This window comes from Notamacropus eugenii, chromosome 1, assembly GCF_028372415.1.
Source record: "Notamacropus eugenii isolate mMacEug1 chromosome 1, mMacEug1.pri_v2, whole genome shotgun sequence".
NCBI classification, from domain to species: domain Eukaryota; kingdom Metazoa; phylum Chordata; class Mammalia; order Diprotodontia; family Macropodidae; genus Notamacropus; species Notamacropus eugenii.
Window position 1 is genome coordinate 413,599,226 of NC_092872.1, and position 21,562 is coordinate 413,620,787.

Sequence of the window (21,562 nt, forward strand, 5' to 3'; positions counted from 1 at the left end):
GTGGGAAAGTCTTTATGATAAGACATCAGGGAGGGCTTCCTGGAAGAGGTGGTATTTGAGCCAGACTTTAAATGACAAGTAGGAAATGCAGCAGTGAGGAAGAGGGGCGTGGACAGTTTGAGGCACTGGGAACCATGGGAGAAAAAGCATTGAAAGCCAAGGAGAACACAGGATAGGTTTGACCAATAAAGAATAAGCTGGTTTTGCTGAAATACAGAACTCATAGAAGGGAAAAATACAGGATAAGGCAGGAAAGGTGAGGCAGTGCCAAATTATGGTGGGCCTTGAATGCTGATGGGTGAGGGGTTGACTATATCTCATTAAGTAATAGGGAGTCATTGAGGACTTTGGAGCAGAGGCGTGACATAATCAAATCTGAATCTGAGGAAGATTAGTCTGTTGGCTGATATGAAAGATGAATTATAGGGAGTGAAGTGTGAAGACCTTTTAAGAGACTGTGGAAATATCAAAAAGGGATAGATGTTGAATAAACAGAAGTATAAAGTTAGAAAGAAGAGTGAATTAGGCAGTAGAGACATGTGGCCCAGGGAGGGTCCAAGCCTTTATTATCAGCCAACACCTTAGCAGAGTTAATTTGGCAAGGCCAGTAGAAAAATATCGTTTAGGTCTCTTGGCACATACTAATGGAGGGACCTTGGGCAGCCTCTCAGTGCCCCCAGGAAATGCTGCAAGGCTGGACTTGGGTAGAAAAAAGTCTCTTCCCTATACCAGTGAAAAACAACAATTTAGCCAGAGTTACAACGGCAGGATCCATGTCTCAGTTTAGAAGGGACCTCAAAAGGGATCTGGTTCAGCCAGGCAGGTATGATTATCCCCGTCTGACTGATGAGACAGCCAGGGCCCAGAGAGGTCCGCCGACCTAGATGCCTAGAATGCCAGAGGAGGAAAGGCCCTGAGAACATGGAATATCAGAGCTGAGGGGCCCTCATCTACCTCCCTCATCTCATAGTGGAGCATCACAGAGCTAAAGTGACTTACTTGTCCCAGGTCACACAGCTGGGGAGTATCAGAGTAGGAAATTGGACCAGGGACTTGAACCCAGGTCTCAAACCTGGCCTCCTAACTTCTAATCTGGGGTTGTTTTTACTATGCCACGCTAATTGTAAGAATGGGACCAAGGACCAGGGGTAGAGAGGGGCTAACCATGAGTTTTTGGGGGGGCCAGGACACAAAGACAGGTGGCACTGAAAGGTCAGGTTAACAAATTAGCAGGACGGCCCCTACACACCTCCAGCCACCCCGATCTAAAGCAACTGAGCTAAGTTGGGCTCCTTCCGCTGGGCTCAGCCCTGACTCCCTGCACGGCAGCCCTAATTGAATTTCTCTGTTAACAATAGAAACACATTCCCATCCCTGCTTCGCTCTCTCTTTCTGATAAGCCAGTGACCCGAGGGAAATTGGGGTCAGGAGGAGGAGAAATTGGAAACAGTTTTTGCTCTCCTGGGCACCCTGCTTTTGGTGTCCAGACACACAGGTGTTGGTAGGGACAGACAGATGGGAGGAGAAACGGGGGAGGGGTGCTGGAGGGACATCAAAGCGGCCAAAGGAACAGAATAGTAGCCATTGAGAGGGATGGAGAGACGGCCAGAGGGACAGACCAGTGACTGGCAGGTATACTCACTGCCTGAATTCCTGCATGTCCTTTGAAGTCCAGCTCAAATACCACTTCCTCCAGGAAGCCTTCCTTGATGTCTTGTCATAATGAACCTTGTCACCCAGAACCTCACATCATTCTGATTTTCCCCTGTCTCTGTGGTGGACAGAGGGATGACAGATTGATGACTGGGAAGTGAAGTTGGAAAAGCTTGGCCCCTCTGGACCATTGGAGGACCCTATTCCCAGTGCACTATGAGGAGATCAGAGATGAAGCCTTGGCATCCAAACCATTGGACTCACTACTACCTGTCAGTGATTATCTTGAGTCCTTCATATGGTATGTTGTCATGCAGTGGAACTGAACCTGAGACTTGGCTGTTGCTGCCTCTGACCCCAGTGGACCTCAAGCCTGTAGCCTTCAAGCAGATGAAGAAGACACACACACAGACACACACACACTCACACACATACACACACCCTTCTGCCTTGTGCTAATAGTGTTCCAGTATGGCCCTTCAGGTCCCCAGTCCACTCAAGATACACTCACTTGACCCTGTCCCTCACACATGCACGTATTTCAGACCTTCACATTTAACGTTTCTGACCCTCAGTTTCTGCATCTCTATAGAGACAGAAAGGTTGGACTACATGATCTCCAAGATCCCTTCCAGCTGTGAAAATCTCTCTTCAGTTCTCTAAAGTCTCTTTGAGCCATGATGTTCTGTATCCTCAGGATTGCTCTAACTTTATAACATCACCCTAGCTTCAGTACAGCCTACAGTGATGGCCCTCCCCTCCACCACAAACCTCTTGCCACACTCGAATTCCTGGGTTCCCCACTCAGGCAGCCCAAATGCTGGTGGCTCCCTGGGGCTCACATCCATGCACCTCCCCCCAAGTCAGTGGGAGCCTCTGATTCCCACTTGAGGGCTTTCTGGAGCAGGCCCTGCCAGGCACTAAGAGGAGGACTTTTGGTAGTCCTCTGGCTATCATTAGCCCCATCCCACACCCCTCATGGCCCTTTTCCTCCTCATCCAGGGCTGCCCATGATGGAGGTCCGCATCAACATCTCCAGGCAACAGGTGGAAAAAGTCTTTGGTCTGGAGGAGTATTGGTGCCAGTGTGTGGCCTGGAGTTCTTCAGGCACCACCAAGAGCCAGAAGGCCTATGTCCGCATTGCCTGTGAGCACCATGGGGGTAACTGGGAGGGGGGCCATGAACCTGTCCTAGATAAGGAAGTGGGATTGCAGGATCTTCCTTGAGCAAAGATGGGATAAGATTGGAGAGTCCTTCCCTGGATGAAGATAGGTCCAGAATGGACTTCTCTGGATGGGGAGGCACAGTCAAGTGAGCCTTCTAATGACAGGGGCTCAGAGAGATGCCCAGGGGCCTCCCACTGCTAGGCCTCGGTCTTGGCCTGAACTCTGAGGGGGTTAGATAGCAGGTCCAGTTCCCACTGCCCCTCCTCTTCTGCAACCCCATGATGGAGGGTTAGGGTTCCTTTCCAGCCCTGAGTCTAGCCACTGGCTATCTCCACCTTTCTAGGCTTTAGAACTAGCCTCTTTCCTTGATTGTGCAATCTCTCTTACCTGCTCCCCTCAAAGCCCAGATCCTGTTCCCACCACCACCACCCTGGGAGGACCAGCCACCCTGCAGAGTCCACAGATGCCCCTGATCACATGGATTCTTTCCTGGGCACTAGCCCAGGAAAAGTCCTCCTCTTAGTGTCTGGCAGGGTCTGCTTCAGGAAGCCCTCAACTCTCTCATTTCTCCTCCTAGATTTGCGCAAGAACTTTGAACAGGAGCCTCTGGCCAAGGAAGTGTCCTTGGAACAGGGCATCGTCCTGCCCTGCCGCCCACCTGAGGGCATCCCTCCTGCTGAGGTAAGAGGCAGGCCTGGGTCTGTGGGGCAACACAAGGGGGAGAAGGCCCAACTAAGAGCCCACTTTCTGTAGCCCTTTGGAGCCTGTGCAGTCAGCATGTTTAGCCTCCTTCCTATTCCTCTGGACACTCCCTCCCCAGGCCCCCACACCAGCCAGATGCCTCGGAGTATCAGGGTGTTTAGTCTGGGTAAGCAAGGCTCTTCTGGGTCTCCTTTCCTATAAAAATGACAGGGTTGGGCTAAAATCCATTCACTAAATGGTGTCTGAGACTCCTACAAGCTCCTCTGAGCCTCTAAATAAGGTAAGGCCTTGAATAATGGTGAAGGCAGTCTGTGAGGGGTCTGCTATGCAACCCATCTGCTGGGGAGTGCAGGAGGGGGACACCATAATCTCAAGCTACCAGCCCACGAGGGAAGGGAGTCTCCAGGGAAGGTAAGCTCAGGCGCATTCATCATGGGCTTACTCCCCCTCAGCAGACTGGGGCTATTTTTTGTTTGATTTTTTGGTTGGTTGGTTTTTTTGTGCTTGTCCCATAGACAGCATCTATGCAGTGCTCACAGCAGTGAGATGTAGTAGAAAGAGCCTTATGTTTGTAATAAAAGGACCTGGGTTCTGATTCTGGCTCTACTATGGACTATTTTTGTGATCCTGAGCAAGCTGCCAGAACGTTAACCTCGCTTGATCTCAGTTTGCTCACTGTACATTAAGAGGGATGTACTTGGATGAGCCCTGAAGTGCCTATCAGCTCTGATGTTCAGTAACTGCAGAGTCTGGTCTGGTCTGTATACCCTGGGCTGAGACAAGGTCAGCCTGGACCTGGGCCAACGAGCATCATCATACTAATCTCTACCCCCATCTATCCCCCATCATCTCTTGCCCAAGAGCCTGCCTTGGGCAGTATCCCAGGATGCCTGTTCCAAAACATATTTGCTGCTCATCAAATCTAAGAGCTCAGGAGGCTCCCCATGGTGGCAACTCTGCCTCCTGTGTATCACGGTCTTTTTTGGGCAGGACCCATGTAGGCAGAGCTCTCACTCCTCTACCCCAATTCAGGGTTCTTGCAGACAGTGCCTTTCTAGGAAGGAATCATGTAGATAAGGAACAACCAAGACAGACCCCAGGCAGTCTCCAAAGCCATCCCCCTCCCTGGTAGAGCCCTTCTGGGCAGAGCCTATGGAGACAGATCTGTTAGCACCTCCCTATTCTCCTAGGTGGAATGGCTCCGAAACGAGGACCTAGTTGACCCATCCCTGGATCCCAACGTCTATGTGACCCGGGAGCATAGCCTGGTGGTGCGCCAGGCCCGCCTGGCTGACACAGCCAACTACACCTGTGTGGCCAAGAACATCGTGGCCCGTCGCCGCAGCTCTTCTGCCGCTGTCACTGTCTATGGTGAGCCACCACCCTCCCCTTACCCCATGGTCTCCCTGTGGCCTTGGCCACGACTGGATGAAGGGCACGTGGAACTGTATGATCAGAGAAGGGTCATAGGTGCTCTGGTCTGAGAGAGACACAGGACTGTAGATACTGTGATCTAAGAGGGGGCCATGGAAAAGGAGGGCACATGGCCTGCTGGTGCTGCAGAAGACAGATGGCAGGCAGGGGCATGGATGTGGGAGATAAGAAGTCTGCAGGATATTCCAAGTAAGCACGGGTACAGGAAGGAGAGAACCCAGGGCGAGGGGGTGCTGAAAGCCTGTGACCTTATTCCTTGGCAGGCAGCATGAGGTGGGGGGATGGTGTTTCTCCTAGAATAGGCTGGGGTGAGAGGACACCAGACCTGGGCTGATCTCTAGAATGGAGCATGGTACTTCTGTTTGGGTATTGTTGCAAGTGGCTGCCAGAAGAGGGCAGCCTAGGAGATAGGGTCCCATGTGGGCACTGACCAGAGTCTGGATCTCCCCACACACATACACACACACACACACATTGCCCTCACCTCCCCCTTCTTCTCTGCCATGGGGCAACTCCCCTTGCAGCCAGGAATGCACAGGGTTTTATTCACAGCTAAGGACATTGCCTCTGCAGAGTCCCTGGCCCCCACTCTTGCACCTCCAAGCCCACCTAGGGAGGTACTCCATGCCAAGCCTCGGGCCTTGCTGATCTTGGTCCCTTCTCTGTCCCACACCAGTGAACGGTGGGTGGTCGACCTGGACGGAGTGGTCAGCCTGCAGTGCCACCTGTGGGCGAGGCTGGCAGAAACGCAGCCGGAGCTGTACCAACCCGGCACCTCTCAACGGGGGCTCCTTCTGTGAGGGCCAGAGCGGCCAGAAAACCGCCTGTGCCACCCTGTGCCCAGGTACTGGCCCCTCGCCTCCACTACCATGGCCACCCTGCATTTGGTCACTCAGCCGCCTCCATCGCACTAGTCCCACCATTCAGGCCAGGCAGGTGGGCCAGAGGCCATTTTAGCTCAGGGTGATGGGGCTACCATCCTTTATCTTGGTCAAGTACTTGCTGGGCAGAAGTATGTCTGGTTCTGCACACTGTACTTTAAAAAAGTACATTGGCAAACTGGAGCTTGTCTGAAGGAGGACAGCCAGGATTGTGAGGGGACTGGAAAACATGCCACATGAAGACTGATTAAGAAGTGGACATGTTTGGCTTGGTAAAGAGGAGACTCAGGGGTTGTGGGGTAATGCCTTCAGGGCAGTCGAATGGTGCCATGGATAGAGTGCTGGGCCTGGAATCAGAAAGACCCAGGGCAAGCCACTTGACCTGATTGCCTCAGTTTCCTCGTTTGTAAAATGAGAATAATCATAACACCTATTTCCCAGGGTTTTTGTGATGAGAAAATGAAGTAATATTTGTAAAGCATTTTGCAAGTCTCGATGCACTGTGTAACAGCTGTAGCGTGATCTTGGAGAAGAGGGCTTACATTTGTTCTGAAGGCATAACTAGAAACTGTAGGGAAAAGTTGAGAAGTAGATTTAGGCTGAACATAAGGAAAAATTCCTTAGCCATTAGTGATGTCCAGAAGTTGGAATGGACTCTGCTTTAATAAGTAAAGAATTTCCTCACCCCGAAGCCTTTGAGTAGAGGCTAAATATTTGCTGGACTAGATGAATTCAGGTCTTGTTAGAATGTCTGAAATCCCCTCGTTAGCGCTTTTTTCTCCTGGGTTCCCCTTCAGCCCACCCGCCCACCCTCAGCAAGTCCCCTGGAGGGAGGGCGTGTCCTCCCACCATAGCACCAGGTACGAATGAATGTTGACTTGTCCCCAGGAGCAATACTGGATCCAAGGGGAAACCACATTTTCAGATCTGCATGGTGGGCACCATCTGCTGAGAAGGAGACTTGGCTACTACCCCTCAGTGCCACATCTGTTTCTCCCAAACCCGGCTCTAAATCCTCCTCTTGCCTTTGAACATCCTCCATGAAAAGGGTTGGCTGTAGAGGGATGTCCTTTGGAGGTTGCCTTGGCGCCGAGACCAGAGAAGTCGTATCTTCAGACAGAAGAGATATGAATAAGGTGGGGAAATAGCAGATGGAAGATCAGTCCATTAGGTGTTAGGCTAGGAAGTCACTGGAGAAAGTGCTAGAATATTGGGGTCTAGTCTTGGCTGAACCACCAGCCTCCTGTAGGCCTTCTTCTCTTCACCTGTAAAACAATGGGATGATCTTCTCTGGCATTCTGTGTGTTCTAAGTTCTATGATCCTTTCCAGCTCTGACATCCTATGTTTTAAAATTCTTCTCTAGCTCTGACATTCTTTGTTTTAACATCCTTTACAACTCTGACATTCTGTGTTCTGAGGTCCCTCCCAGCTCTGACATTCTGTGTTCTAAGACCCTTTCAATATCTAACAGTCTAGGTTGTGGGCTTCCTTCCATCTGTGTCATTCTGTGTTCTTTGATTCCATAAGTAGACAAGTGTTTGAGCACCAGAGCTGGGCTCTGGGCCCAGTGCCCTTGGGCTCTGGCCTGTCTTTTGTGAATTGATTTCTCTGCATAGACCATTGATCCTAAAGCCCCACTGGCACACCCCCTCTGTGTCCCTGGGGCATCGGCTCAACCTGTCTGGCTCTTTGGTGGGCTGCCATGAATTGGAGAGTTGCTATGTGGTTGTGTGAGGAACCGAGAGGTCAGGGGAGAATGATGAGGGGAAAGAAAAGGTGCCCACAGTGGGCAGGTGTGGAGAATCGTCCCTCATACTGGCACACTGGGGTTGCTGTAGGGCCAGGCTATATGTGGTCAATGTGAGACCAGTAGTTGGATGTGTCTGCACAAGAGAGCCAGGTTGAGGTCTGACATTGCCAGCAGGAGGATGTTGTTTCTTAGCCCCAGACTGTGTCCTGGGGCACAGCTGGGGACAGCTGAATATAGGTAGGACCCTACTGAGCCATCCACAATCTCCTCCTCAGCTCTCAACAGCATTCAGTCAGACAACAAGCATTCATTCAGGGTTGAGGAACGTGTGGCCTTTTAGGTCCTTGTGTGTGGCCTTCTGATTGAGTCCAAGATTTACAGAACCAACCATTTTATTGAGGGGATTTGTTCTATGAAGTTTGGATTCAGTCGAAGGACCACACTTGAGGACCTAGAGGGTTACATGTGGCCTCCAGGAGCAAGTTCCCCACCCCTGATTTATTCAGTGCCTACCGTGTGACAGAGACTGAATACAAGGACAGAAAATGAACCAGCCCCTGCCCTCAAATCATACAGTCTATACACACTAAATACAAGGCCATGGAAAATGGGGGATGGAGATCAGAAAAGGCTTTTTGTAGAAGGTGGCTGAGTTTTGAAGGAAATAAAGGATTATTGGAGGGGAGGGAGGAGGGCATCCATTCCTTGCTTGAGAAGGAGCCAGAACAGAGAAGGTATGGAGGAAGGAAAAGATGTATTGGATGAGGAAGAGGAGAAAGGCCAGTTGGCTGGGCCAGGCATATGTGAAAGGGAATAATGCATAAGAAGGCTAGAAAGGTACTTTTGGGACCATGTGGTATAAAGTACTGTGTTCCAAATGAAGGAAGTTAAATTTACTCCAGAGATATTAGGGAACCATTAGAGTTGATTGAGTAAGGGGGAAATATGGGCCGACCTAGGTCTGACCTAGAGCAGCTGCACAGTGGATCAAGAAACACCTCCCCAAGGTAGCACATGTTGATTAAGGAACATCCGTGGGAGGGGTCTCCTGCTGGACACTGGGGAAGGACATAGGTGAAACGCCGTGCAGGAAAAAGCGTAGCTCCAGGGCGTAGAGCCTGCATTCCAATCTTGACATGTCACTTACTGTTAGTCCATCAGTCAACAAGCATCTCTCAGACTGGATATACAAGTAGCAAGAATGAAACAATTCACACTCCCAAGGAACTTGGATAAGCCAGCTTCCTTTCTGTGAGTCTCAGTTTCCTTATGAGTAAAATGGACATAATACCATTTGCTACACTGACCTCCTGGTTGTAGCACTGTAGAGTGCTGTAAAATTGGGGGCTGTCATTTCCACCAAGTGGAAACCTCTGGCTTCACAGATGCCCCAGGGCCCAGGCGGGCATGGTTACAATTCAGCACTGCAAACACTTATTATGCGTTTAAGTCCCTGTCCCGGGCATCAGAGTTTAGAGATGATAACGAAGCAGGCCTCAGCAATCCTCAGCAATCAGGTGCTTACAATGTAATGGGGGAGGGAAGGCGAGGAGGTTCCAGGACAGTGATGGAATAACAGAGAGCTCTGCACCATGGACCTTGGAGAGACTCAGGAGGGAAAAAATCACTTTCACCCAGAGGTGAGGGAAGATGAGATGTACCTGAACCAGGCCTAAAGGTGGAGAAAAGGCCAGGGTAGGTCAGCTCCAAACACAAGGACAGTGTGAGCCCAAGACAGAAGAGCTAGACAAGAAAAAGACCCCAGACCAGTCCACTTTGGCAGAAACAGTATGTGCTTCTGAGGTCCTTACCAGCCCTAAATCTGTAGTCTCATGAATTGGCACCTGGTGGTGTCCAGAGGCCATAAGGGGCCCCCATCTTCCATGTGGTGTCAGGAAATGGGTACAGAGGCCAGAGATTGCCCTAGAAACAGGCATAAGAGAGCACTGGGCAGGCAGATTGGAGCTAAATTATGGAAGGTCTCAGAGGCCAGACTAAGGAATTTATATTTCATCCTCTTGGCTAGGGAAAGAGAGATGAGGGCCCAAAGAACAGGTAGTAGTAGCAGTGAGAATTCAAAGAAGACAAACGCAGGAGATATTGCAGAGAGAAAATTGACCCGGCTTGGCAGCATATTGGATGTAGTGGTGTGGGAGTGGGGGGCAGCAGGTGAAGGAGAGGGAAGAGTCAATGACTGGGTGTTCTCAAGCTTCAGTGACTGCAGTGATGGTGGTGCCATCTCCAGATACAGGGAAAGGGGTAGCTTCTAGGGAGAAGATACTTCGGTTTAGGTGCTTGTATCCTTTGGGGGGGAGCATGATATAATGAACGCTGTTAGACTTGCAGCCAGGAAGACTTGGGTTCAAATTAGGCAGCTCAATCACTTCTTGGATCTGTGACACGAGGCAGACTTCTCTCAGCCTCCATTTCGTCTTCTGTGAAAAGCCAGTTATTATGGAGATGTTCACCATCCATTTGGAAATCCAAGACTGAATCTTGGGGGAAAGGTTAAGGTTGGAGACGTGGAGTTGGGATTTATCCACACAGTAGTGATAATTAAAGCCAAAGGAGCTGATGAGATTGTTAAGGGAGAGAGAAGGCCAAGGACAGAACTCTTCTCGTGGGAATAAATGTTCATTTCTGACCTTATAAAAGCAGATAGCCACTGTTGCATCATTTGATAAAGGGTAACTAAGACAAGGAAGCGCCAGCTATGTGCAGGCTTGGACGTTGTAGTATTAGCCAAGGGGAGAACAGCTCACAGGGTCCTTCTGGGGTAGGGTTTAGTGCTCGAGACTTAATTCATGATTCTAGGATCGGAGATTAGTGTGGGGTCAGAGTCTGGTGGCTGCCTTGGAATACAGAGGAACTCACAGACCTGAATGAGGATTAAATATAGGATGTCAGCCTCATCAGTTCCGCATCCTAACTACTGGCCCTAGACAGCAGGGGGTCCAGCTGAGGCCTGCCTCTTCACCCAGTGGATGTTCCTTGGCGTCCCACTGACGTTATTGCTGACTCTCCGCCTTAGCACCACACCTAGCCCAGGCTCTGCCTACCGGCCCTGACATCATACCACCTCCCACTTTCATTAGCTCTCGCGTGCAGCCGCCATCACTCGTCGCCGCCGCCATCATGTCCGCTGACACCTTCCCCTGCTCCACTATCCATGCTTCAGATGGACAAGCACAGGCCTGATGTTTCCAGCCCCTCTGAGGCCTTCTCTCTGGGACATCCTTTGTTTTTTCACCCAAGATGAGAGGTGGAATAGGGGGAAGGGAGTTCGTCCCACCCCTGGGGGTGAGGGATTGACTGTTTCTTCTTTGCTTCTATCTGGTGTCCCTGTCCCCGTGTGCAGTAGACGGAGGGTGGACTGAGTGGAGCAAATGGTCAGCCTGTGCCCTGGACTGTACCCGCTGGAGGAGTCGGGAATGCTCTGAGCCCCAGCCCCGTAATGGTGGGGAAGAATGCCAGGGAGCTGACCTGGACACCCGCAACTGCACCAGTGACCTCTGCATTCACAGTGAGTAGTCCCCAGAATGTCACCTCACCCCAAATAATGAGGCTTTCCTGAACTATAACCATTCCACTACATTCCTCCTTTACTCCTGTACCATGAAATTTCCCCCTACAGAGACTTCTCCCCTCATTCCTCCCTCTCCTGTTTCTCTCCCTTGATGATTAATCTAACCCTCCAAGCCTGGAATCCTTCCTAGCCCTATGCTCCCAGTAAAGGGTCTCCTTCCCCCACCCCAGCCCCACCTCCACTCTCCTGGAAGCTGGAGATGGTTTTCCACATCTCTTCAATCACCTGGCCCAGCTCCTCTTGGACAGGTCCCAGGTTTCACTAAGCACCTCCTTCATCACGATGCTCAGTGGGGAGTCCCTGGGTTTAGGAGTCGGGGGTACCCTCATTCTCAGGCCCTGGCCCATGAACTAGACAATGGCAATGTCTGCCCTGTAGCAGCCCCTGCCCCTGCCCTAAATGGTCTGATGGAAAGACAGCTGAATTCAGAGTCAGAGAACCTGGGTTTGAATGCTGGCTTTTATTGTGTGACCTTGGGAAACTCCCATAACCTCTATGGACCTCAGTTCCTCGCCTCAGGAGATTGATGGGTTTGGACTAAATGACTCCTAATGTCTTTTCTAGATCAAAATCTATGTTCTGGGAGACCATCCCTCCCCAACACCACCTCCCGTCATGTCAGAGCAGTTGGGAGGGGGAGAGAAAGTAAAGGATGGAAGTGCTGGGCCAATGTCACTAACACAAAGGTTCTAATGTGATGCTTCCCTGAAACCACCCCCACCTTCGCTTTCAATTAAAAACCTAATTATCTGTGTCAATTCCTTCCTGATGGACCTTCCTTCCATTATGCAGATTCCCACTAAAATCAATATTGATTTCTCCAGACAGCTAATCCTACCTCTCCCCACCAGGGCCCCTGTCCTTTCTGTTCTGCTCTCTCCTACCCCCACTCCCAACCTAAATCCCGTCTTAGGCTCCACACATTTCTGTGGGCTTTTTCCGCATATACCCAGCAGGCCCAGGGTCAAGAAAGGATGGCCAATCATGTACCTGGGAGAAAGAAAATGTAAAAGTGGGAGGAAAAGAACAGAGGCTGTGCCCTCTGAACCCTCCAGAGGACCCACCTCCCCCAACCCCCCATGTCAGGCCCTTTATAAGAGGTATAGGCTTCCATAGGACTCTGCCACAGGCCACAGTAAGCTGGTCTTCAGAGGCCAGTCCTGGGTCCAGAGAAGACATGAGTTTGCCTCCCTCTACCCCATCCCTGACTGTAGAGACTCCTCCAAATCAGAGTCACACTTGAAACCAGAAAGCATCGTCCAGGAGCATAGAATGTCAGGACTCTGAAACGTAGAACTGAGAGGAACCATAGAAATTGTCTAACCCAGCTTAGATAATTAGGGTGGAGAAGTCTAAGGTCATGCAGATCAGTAAGTGATCTGAGACTAGAACCCGAGGCTCCACATTCCCCCATCCTGTGCTGCTGTTCTCAGCCAGAGTTGGCACCCCTGGTGAGTGCAGACTGACTTCCTGCAGCTTACATAGGCACACACCCCCACATCCAGTCTGGATGCCCTGGAGAGTGTGAGCCCTTCAACACTGGCTCTGTTCTGCTCTGTGGGGGCTGGGCAGCGGAAATCCTCTTCACCTTTTACCGCGCTCCCTCTCCCAGCTGCCTCAGGCCCGGAAGATGTGGCCCTGTACGTGGGGCTCATCGCTGTGGCTGTGTGCCTGGTCCTCCTCCTGCTCGTCCTCATCCTGGTTTACTGCCGGAAAAAAGAGGGATTGGACTCGGACGTGGCTGACTCATCCATTCTGACTTCAGGCTTCCAGCCTGTCAGCATCAAACCCACCAAGGCAGGTGAGGTCATCCCGCTTTGACTAGACCCTCCAGGCATACCCTGGCCAAAGCTTCCCCAGAGCCCTGTCACAGGGGGACAGTCTCTGCCAACAAGATGGGCCTGACAGAGGGGCCCATGGGCGGAGCTCTTGGAGGCCCATGTGTCAATGACCTTGGCCCAAAGTTGGAACTTGGGGGGTCTCCTCATGGCTTTCCTAGGCCAGATGACTTTGGAAAAGAGCAGCAGACCTGGAGTCAAATCATCTGCTGTTTTGGCAGCTTTGTGGCCCTGGACAAGTCATTTCCTATCTCTGGGCCATGATTTGGTTGTCTGTAAAATAGGGATGATAATAGCTTCCACCCTGACTCTTTGGGGTCTCATGAGGAAACCGTCTCATAAACTTGAAAGTGCTGTGACAGTTATCCTTGATAAATCAATGCTAGAGCCTCCATCTCCTTCCTCCCCAGTCTGTCATAGCCCCTTCCATTTCCCAAGAAGGGTTTGAAGGTCTAACCTTCAGTTTGTTGTTACTGTTGAGTTCTCAGTCATGTCTGACTCTCTGTGACCCCATTTGGAGTTTTCTTGGTGGAGATACTGGAGTGGTTTGCCATTTCCATTTCCCACCCATTTTACAGATGAGGAAACTGAGGCAACCAGGATTAAATGACTTACTTACCCAGAGTCACACAGCTAGTAAGTATCTAAGGCCAGATTTGAACTCAGGAAGATGAGTCTTCCTGACTCCAGGCCTGGTGCACTGTCCTCTGAGCCATCTTAACTGCCCCTGCCATCCTCAGTTAGTTACCTAGTAAATTGAATTCAACAGCAGCACTCGCTTTTTGGTGTGCCAGTTAGCAGAGCACAGTCTGGCTGCTGCCTTGAAGGGCAGTGGGGTGCTGGGTTTCCACATCCAGGAGCTTAGTTTGAGTAAGTAATGTGGCTTGGCACCCAAGAGTTAATTGTGTTTTAGAAAACAATAAGAGAAGGGGAACCATCCTGCTCCCCTGCCTCCGACCCTGCCAGACCTCATTTGGAATACTGCCTCAAGTTGGGGGAACCACGTTTTACTGATGTTTCTTTGCTCTCCTCTCTTCATATCTCAAATGGACTTCGGGGTTGGGGGTTGTCTCTTCCAGTGGAATGTGAGCTCATTGAGGCAAGGGTTGTCCTTTCACACTGTTGTTTTCTGTTGGTTTTTGTTGGAGCAGGAACCAGCTCTTAATATCCCAGGGCTTAGCACAGTGCGGAACATATATTAAGTGCTTAAATGTGTGTAAACCAGTTGATTGACTGGTAAGCTTGAGTTTGACTCAAGAGTGGCAATCAGAATGGAGACAATGCTGGAAACCCTGTTGTAGGGAAGGCAGTGGAAATATTTGTCTGAAGGAGAGAAGACCCTTCTTCAGAAAAGGGGGGGGGGGTTTAATAACTGCCTCCAGGCATGTGAAGAGCTGCCCCAGGGTCGGAGGTTTAGTTTGTATTGGGGCAGATCTCAACTCACTAGAAAGAAAAGACTACCTAACATATAGAGCTTCCTGAGAGTGAAGTGGACTGCCTTTGGAGGTAGTAAGTTCCCCATCGCTGGAGGTCTTCAAGAGAAAGCTGGATGGCCTCATATTAGGGATGTAGCAGAGGGGATTTCTGCTGGATCAGAAGACCTCTAAGGTTCCTTCTCACTCTCATCTTGTAATTCTTCCCCCCTTTTCTCTTTTCCCTCCCTAATAGACAACTCCCACCTGCTGACCATCCAGCCGGACCTCAGCACCACAACCACTACATACCAGGGTACCTTGTGCCCTCGGCAGGAAAGTTCTGGCCCCAAGTTCCAGCTCACCAATGGACATCTCCTTAGCCCCCTGGGCAGTGGCCGGCACACCTTGCACCACAGCTCACCTGCCTCTGAGGCCGAAGACTTTGTCGCCCGTCTCTCCACCCAGAACTACTTCCGTTCCCTGCCCCGGGGGGCCAGCAACATGGCTTATGGGACCTTTAACTTCCTGGGGGGACGGCTGATGATCCCCAATACAGGTAGAGCACGTTGTGTGATGGGCAGACGCTCATCAAGCCACAGCCAGCATCCTACAGGAAGGGGAGATACAAGAGGGAAGGGAATAGATGTGAGAGAGTAAGAGGTACTGTTGCAGAAAGGAAAGTTATGACTTGGAGTCAGAAAACCTGAATTCAAATGGTGACCTCAACTTTACTTTCTACCACTTCCCCTACTGAGACTCATTTTACTCATCTATAAAATGGGAATGATGATGTTTGCTCTAAATCCCTCACAGAGCCATTGTATGGAAAATGCTCTATAAACCATGACATGCTATAGGTTAGTTATTACTATCAGAGTTATTTAGATAACTGTGTCTAAATGGGCTTGCGGGAGACAGTAGGCACACTAGGGACAGCATCTCTATTTTGAATAAATAGCATTTGAATTTGAGGTGGATTAGCAAGTAACTGCTGATGATCTTTAAAGCCATCTCAGCCAAACCCCTTGCTCATCTCCAGTATAGGAGTGTTACAAGTGTAGCAGAAAGATTGGGGACACCAGGGATGGGGCAGGGTGAGTTTGGAATTAAACAAAGCAACTTGAGGCAGAAGATGGTGGTTTTGTGAGCCCTCGTTGGATACTGGAGCCTCTTGGCTGAGGCTGAGGTAGGCTGAGGGTGATACACTGAGGGATCTCCGCGGAATAGAGGGAACTCATTGCTGCTGCCCTGCATGCCACATGACTGACTGCCTCTCCTGGCTTTGATGGAACCCACATCCTGTTGTCAGTTCCTGAGGCTGCACCTGAGCAGCTCTGTGCTCATTGTTGGGATCCCACAAGCACTTCTGAGCTTTTAGAAGGTGAAGCAGTGATCACCTGAGCCAGCATGGGTTCACTAAGATGTCATGCCATCCTTGTTTCTTTGATGAATTTCAGTCTGGAGAGAGGTTTATAACAACCAGGGCTTTCTCTTATTCAACATTTTTGTGAGGAACAGGAGAGGAAGGGATGGAAAGAGGGAGGAAGGAGGGAAAGATAGAAGGAAAGGAGGAAAGAAGGATGGGAGAGGGAGGGGAGAATGGAGGAAAGGGGAAGAATGCAATAAAAAAAGGAGAGGAGGGAGGAAGGCAGGATGGAAGCAAAGAAGGAATTAGGAAGCCTCTGTGTGCCAGCAACTGTGCTAAGAATTTGATATTTAATCCTCACAACAACTTTAGGAGGTAGGTGCTATTATCTCTATTTTAAAGTTGAGGAAACTGAGGTAGACAGAGGTTAATTGATTTGCCCAGAGACGCAGATCTAGTATCAAAGAACAGATTTGAAATGAGGTCTCCAGGCCCAGCGCTTTAACCACTGCGCCACCTAGTGGCCTCTAAAGGCATACATGATGTTCTTATCAAATATGCAGATGACATGAAGCTGGAGTAATTACCCATGGATGACAGAATCTAGATCCAAAAAGATGAGGAAATATTTGCATATGGGCCAGATTTAACAGGGATCAACAAGTATTCCACTTGAATCTGAGTAATCCGTTCCCCAAGTACAGAATGGCAGTGGAGATGTGGCTAAACACATGTGAAAAGAAGCTCATTGTGGTCTAATGGTGCTGCACCAGGCCTCCTTTTGTTGCGTAGCTGACATTTATATAGCCCCGTCGTGTTCTCAAAGTCCTTTATGAACATTATTTCCTTTAACCCACACATCCACCCAGGGAGGTAGAATGCGTTGCCTTTTTTATAGACAAGGACCATAGGAACCCCCAAGCTTGACTTTCCCACCCCCTGCAGCCACCCCGTCCCACCTGGGTTTCTCTCTGCCTTGTGGGTCAGGGTATAGACCTTCATGCCACCTCTGAGACAAGCCCATGCAGCCTTTCCTTAAGGTGTTTCAGACAAGAGTTTGAGATGTTAACCAAAGTACCAAGTCACTAGATGGTAAGACCTCTTAAGAGCCTCCAGTTCCACTGCAGGAGATCACTATAGTATTGTCCCATTGTTCTGTTCTCAGCATGAAAGAGTGACTGGAGTCCAGAGTCCTGGGTTTGAATCTTGCCTTATACACTTACAGTGTGATTTATACAGTTCATACTTGCAGGGTGACTTTGGGCAAATCTCTTCTCTGAGGTTCCTCACCACCACTGACAGATCTTATGGGATCCCCCCATCTTCCTCATCTCCCAAGAACTGGAGTTACCAATTTCCTCTCCATTCATGGAACACCTGGGTCAGATATTATTCCTTCCCCCGATAATATGTGCTATTCACATAGGGCTGCAAGATTCACAGGCCACTTTACATAAATCACTTCATCATTGGATAACCTTGGTGCTCCAGGCTCCTGTCGCCTGACCCTTGTCTTTAATTCCTGGCCTCCTGGAAAAGGAAGCTGCTTCTCTAGCTGAACCCCCAGTGCTCCTCAGGGCACTTTTAGACCGTCCTGCCCTGAATGAATAGTGGCCCTTTTTTCTTCTTTCCAGTCATTCTCCATGGAGCGGTCCCTAGGAGTCTTTCCAAACTCATGGAAATGACAGAATTTTAGATTTGGGAGGAAATCTAGAGATCATTTAGTTCACTCTCCTTATTTTTACCATTGAGAAAACTGATACTTAGAAAGGTTGACTTGCCCTAGACCGTAAGATAATAAATGGCTGAGCCAGGATTGGAATCCATGACCCCTGACTCCAAATCCAGTGCTCTCTCTACTCTGCTATGCTCTCTCTTCCCCTCTGGCTTCATCAGCCTTCTGAAGCATATTCATTAGAGAAGTCAGGTGGTACAGCAGATAGAATTCCAGGCCTGGAGTCAGGAAGACCTGAGCTCAAATCTGGCCTCAGATACTTCCTAGCTGTGTGACCCTAGACAAGTCACTTCACCCTGTCTGTCTTAGTTTCCTTATATGTAAAATGAGCTGGAGAAGGAAATGGTAAACCATTCCGTCATCTTTACCAAGAAATCCTCAAATGGAGTCACGAAGAGTCAGACATGACTGAACAAGTAATATGAGATAAAGATTGAATGGTAAATTGGTGTCAGATTGTGGAGAGTATATTCTGTTCTGTTCCAAAGGCAATAGAGAAGACCTGAAGGTTTTTAGAAGGAGAATAACATGGTCTGACATGTACCTTAGAAAGATTTATTGGTAGTTGTTTGAAGGATGGATTGGAAGGAAAGAGAGATTGGAGACAGGGAGTCCAAATGAGGGACTTATAATTGTCCGAGTGAAAGGTGAGAGACTGAATGATGGGTGTCTGTGTGAGTTGAAAGAAGAGATGGGCACAAAAGATAAAGTGGAGGGAAAACCATCGGGAGTCAGCAGCTGACCAGCTAGGGAATGAGTAAAGGAGGGGAAAAAGTGATAGATAACTCTGAGATGACCGGCATGGGTAACTAGAAGGATAGTAGTGTCTTCCATAGAAGTAGGGAAGCTTGGGCAAGATGTAGGTTGGGGAGTTGATAAGTTGACCATGTTGAGTTTGAAAAGCCAATGGGAAATCCGTCTGGAGATGTCTTGTCAGGGGCTGGTGATGTGAAACCGAAGTTCAGGAAATAGACAAGTTGAATATTTAGTTTGGGCAGTTGTCAGCATCAGGATGATATGTGAGCCCAGAGCAGTTGATGAGATCACTGAGCAGAGAAAGAAACCTTAATGTATATAGAGAAAAGAGATTCGGGGTCAGGCCTTGGGCAACACCCACCTTTAGGAGACAGGAGATGAATGTGACCCAGCAAAGGAGACTGCAAGGCAGTGACCCGACGGGTTTGCTGAGAACTGTCGGAAAAACAATTGCCACAGAATCCAAGGGCATGAAGAGCATGTCCAGGAGGGGGAGAGATCAATGAAGCGAAATTAAGGTGTTAGAAAGTCACGGACTCCAGAAGTGAAGGACCAAGAAAGGGCCCTCGGAGTTAGCAGTGAAGAGACCAAGAGAGCAGTTTTGTGTGAGCAGTGGGGTCACAAGTCAGACTGCACAGAATCGGCAGCCAGCGGGCAGTGAAGAAGACAAGGCCTGGAGTGGACACAGCTCTTTCTAGGAGTTTGGCAGTGAAAGGAGGAGAGACATGGAACAACAGCTTGAGTGGAGGCCCCCAGACGTTCCAGTCACTAGCCCGGCTTCGCTCTGAAGACTTATTCATGTTCTCTTCTCCTTCCCTGTCCCTCACCCTCAAGTGTATCACCTCCCAGAAGCATAGGCTAATGGGATTAGAGTGAGAAGGGAACATAAGAGATCAGATAGTCCAGCCCCTTTATTTTACAGAGAAGATAGCAGAGGTTCAGAAAGGAGGATTGACTTGTCCAGTGTCATGTAGGTAGGAAGCAGCAGAGCTGGTAGTGAGGTCCTCAGAGAGGTGTGATAGATAGATGGTCAGGATCCTGCCTCAGACATTTATCAGCTGTGACCCTGTGCAAGTCATTTAACTCTCTGTGCTTCACTTTCCTCATCTGTAAAGTAAGGGGGTTGGACCTCCAAGGTCTGCCTCTAAATCCATAGTACTGAGACTATAAATCTAGCATGTCCACTGTGGGTCTACGGGAGAAATGAACTTTGTATGGTAGAAATAACACGATTTTCACCAATAAGAAGAGAAAATATTTCCCTATGGAATATGACACAGATGTTTGAAGGGGACAGGGTAAAGGGTGTCTACACTCAGGAGATAACTATAGAGACCAAGGCTACCTTCCCAACTTCATTCCTTCCAGGAATCAGCCTCCTGATCCCTCCAGACGCCATTCCCCGGGGAAAGATCTATGAGATCTACCTCACACTGCACAAGCAAGAGGATGTGAGGTGTGAACATGACATGGGCCCTGCTGTGGAGGGGGGAGATGGGAGGTTTGTTCCCAGCCCTGCAGCCATCAAGGGAGAGGGAGGCTTAACTTGGTCCCCCATTCCACCTTGCTGCAGCCAAGTTCTCAATCCCTGCACCACTCCAAGCCTGGCATGACTTAGTGGGCAGGAGCTCCCTCATCACTGACTTGGCCCAGCCCTTCTGCCAGAGGCTCTTAACCTACCCAGGGAACTGTGGGAGGGGTGGCACTTACCCTGGGGCAGCTTGCCCACCATCCCCTGGAATAACATCGTTGCTCCTCAGTCTTTTGTCCTTCTCCCACTGATGCCTTTCCTCCCCTCCTCTGTCCCATATTTTCCTACTTGAGGCTGCCCCTAGCTGGCTGCCAGACCCTGCTGAGCCCCATCATTAGCTGTGGGCCCCCTGGAGTCCTCCTCACCCGGCCAGTCATCCTTTCCATGGACCACTGTGGGGAGCCCAGCCCTGAGAACTGGAGTCTGCGGCTCAAGAAACAGTCTTGTGAGGGCACCTGGGAGGTGAGAGGCTGGGTGGGGGAGGGCGGTGGGAGTGCCCCAGAGGTATAGGCCCCCTCAAGGGTGACCAGAAAGACAATAGGAGGGTGGAAGAGGGGCAGAGGTCATCTGAATGTCAGAGGGGAGGAAGGAAGACCTTGAAGGGGACGGCCCAAGCAGTCACCCCCATAGGACCCCCTTTCTCCAGGGTGGGACCCCAGTTAGCACCTGTGCCCCTTACCTCTCCCCCTCCAGGATGTGCTGCACCTGGGTGAGGAGTCCCCTGCCCACCTGTACTACTGCCAGCTGGAGGCCCGAGCCTGCCATGTCTTCACAGAGCAGCTGGGTCGCTTTGCCCTGGTTGGGGAGGCCCTCAGCTCAGCCGCTGCTAAGCGCCTCAAACTCCTGCTCTTTGCCCCCACGGCCTGTACCTCCTTGGAGTACACTATCCGTGTCTACTGCCTCCATGACACACATGACGCACTGAAGGTGCCTCCCCACCCCTCCTTGCCCAAGGGTACCCTGCTTCTCCCACCCCCAGGGACAGTCAACCATCTCCTGTCCCCAGCAGTTTGAGTACTGGGGGATCCCCTGTGCAGGTGGGTGGTGGAGGTGTGGAGGGAGAAGATTCATGACTGGGGCAGGGCCTCTGAGGACCTATCCAGCTCTCAGGTGTTGTGCCCTGGGGCATGACAACTGGCCTGACTTGTCCTTGGCACAGGAGGTGATCCAGCTGGAAAAGCAGATGGGGGGGCAGCTGATCGAGGAGCCCCGGGTCCTCCACTTCAAGGACAGTTACCATAATCTGCGCCTCTCTATCCATGATGTGCCCAGCTCCCTGTGGAAGAGCAAACTGCTTGTCAGCTACCAGGTGGGACCTCCTTGGGGCATCTGAATATTAGTTTGCCAAAGACACAACTCATCCAGGGAGGCATCCCACCAAGACCAAGGCATGCTCACCTCTAACTGGGAAGCAACTGAAGCCTTGTGCATCCACGACATTGCTCGCTAGGGAAATTTCTTGGGAGACCTACAGGAAGTAGGTTCTCCATTTAGTCCTCCATCCTTCCACTCAGGTCCCAGGAAATCCTACGCTACTACTACCCAGCTAGTATTTCCTTCAGGAGAGAACATCTGTTCTAGATCTTAGGCTCTTCCCTTTCTGGGCTACTGGGCTGTGTAGCTGAGCAGAAGTTAGATTTAACTTGATTTAGACTTGATTTAACAAATAGAGAAATTCCAAAGTGGAATAGACTGCCTTGAGAGATAATAAGCTCCCTGTCACAGGAAGTCTTCAACTACAAATTAGA

The 21,562-nt window shown here is 50.2% G+C and overlaps 1 protein-coding gene across 2 annotated transcripts in view; it reads left to right on the forward strand.

The window, feature by feature from the left end:
* Positions 1-21,562, forward strand: part of UNC5A (unc-5 netrin receptor A) — a 103,942-nt gene that overhangs the window by 74,487 nt on the left and 7,893 nt on the right. The window contains exons 3-13 of one of the 2 annotated variants that reach the window (XM_072631106.1): positions 2,656-2,799; positions 3,397-3,500; positions 4,712-4,892; positions 5,632-5,799; positions 10,946-11,110; positions 12,786-12,974; positions 14,680-14,982; positions 19,652-19,739; positions 20,108-20,276; positions 20,508-20,741; positions 20,974-21,123. In XM_072631106.1, the coding sequence (XP_072487207.1) occupies positions 2,656-2,799; positions 3,397-3,500; positions 4,712-4,892; positions 5,632-5,799; positions 10,946-11,110; positions 12,786-12,974; positions 14,680-14,982; positions 19,652-19,739; positions 20,108-20,276; positions 20,508-20,741; positions 20,974-21,123 (1,895 nt within the window). The remainder of the gene's footprint in view (positions 1-2,655; positions 2,800-3,396; positions 3,501-4,711; positions 4,893-5,631; positions 5,800-10,945; positions 11,111-12,785; positions 12,975-14,679; positions 14,983-19,651; positions 19,740-20,107; positions 20,277-20,507; positions 20,742-20,973; positions 21,124-21,562) is intronic. The other variant, XM_072631107.1, reaches the window with a different exon arrangement.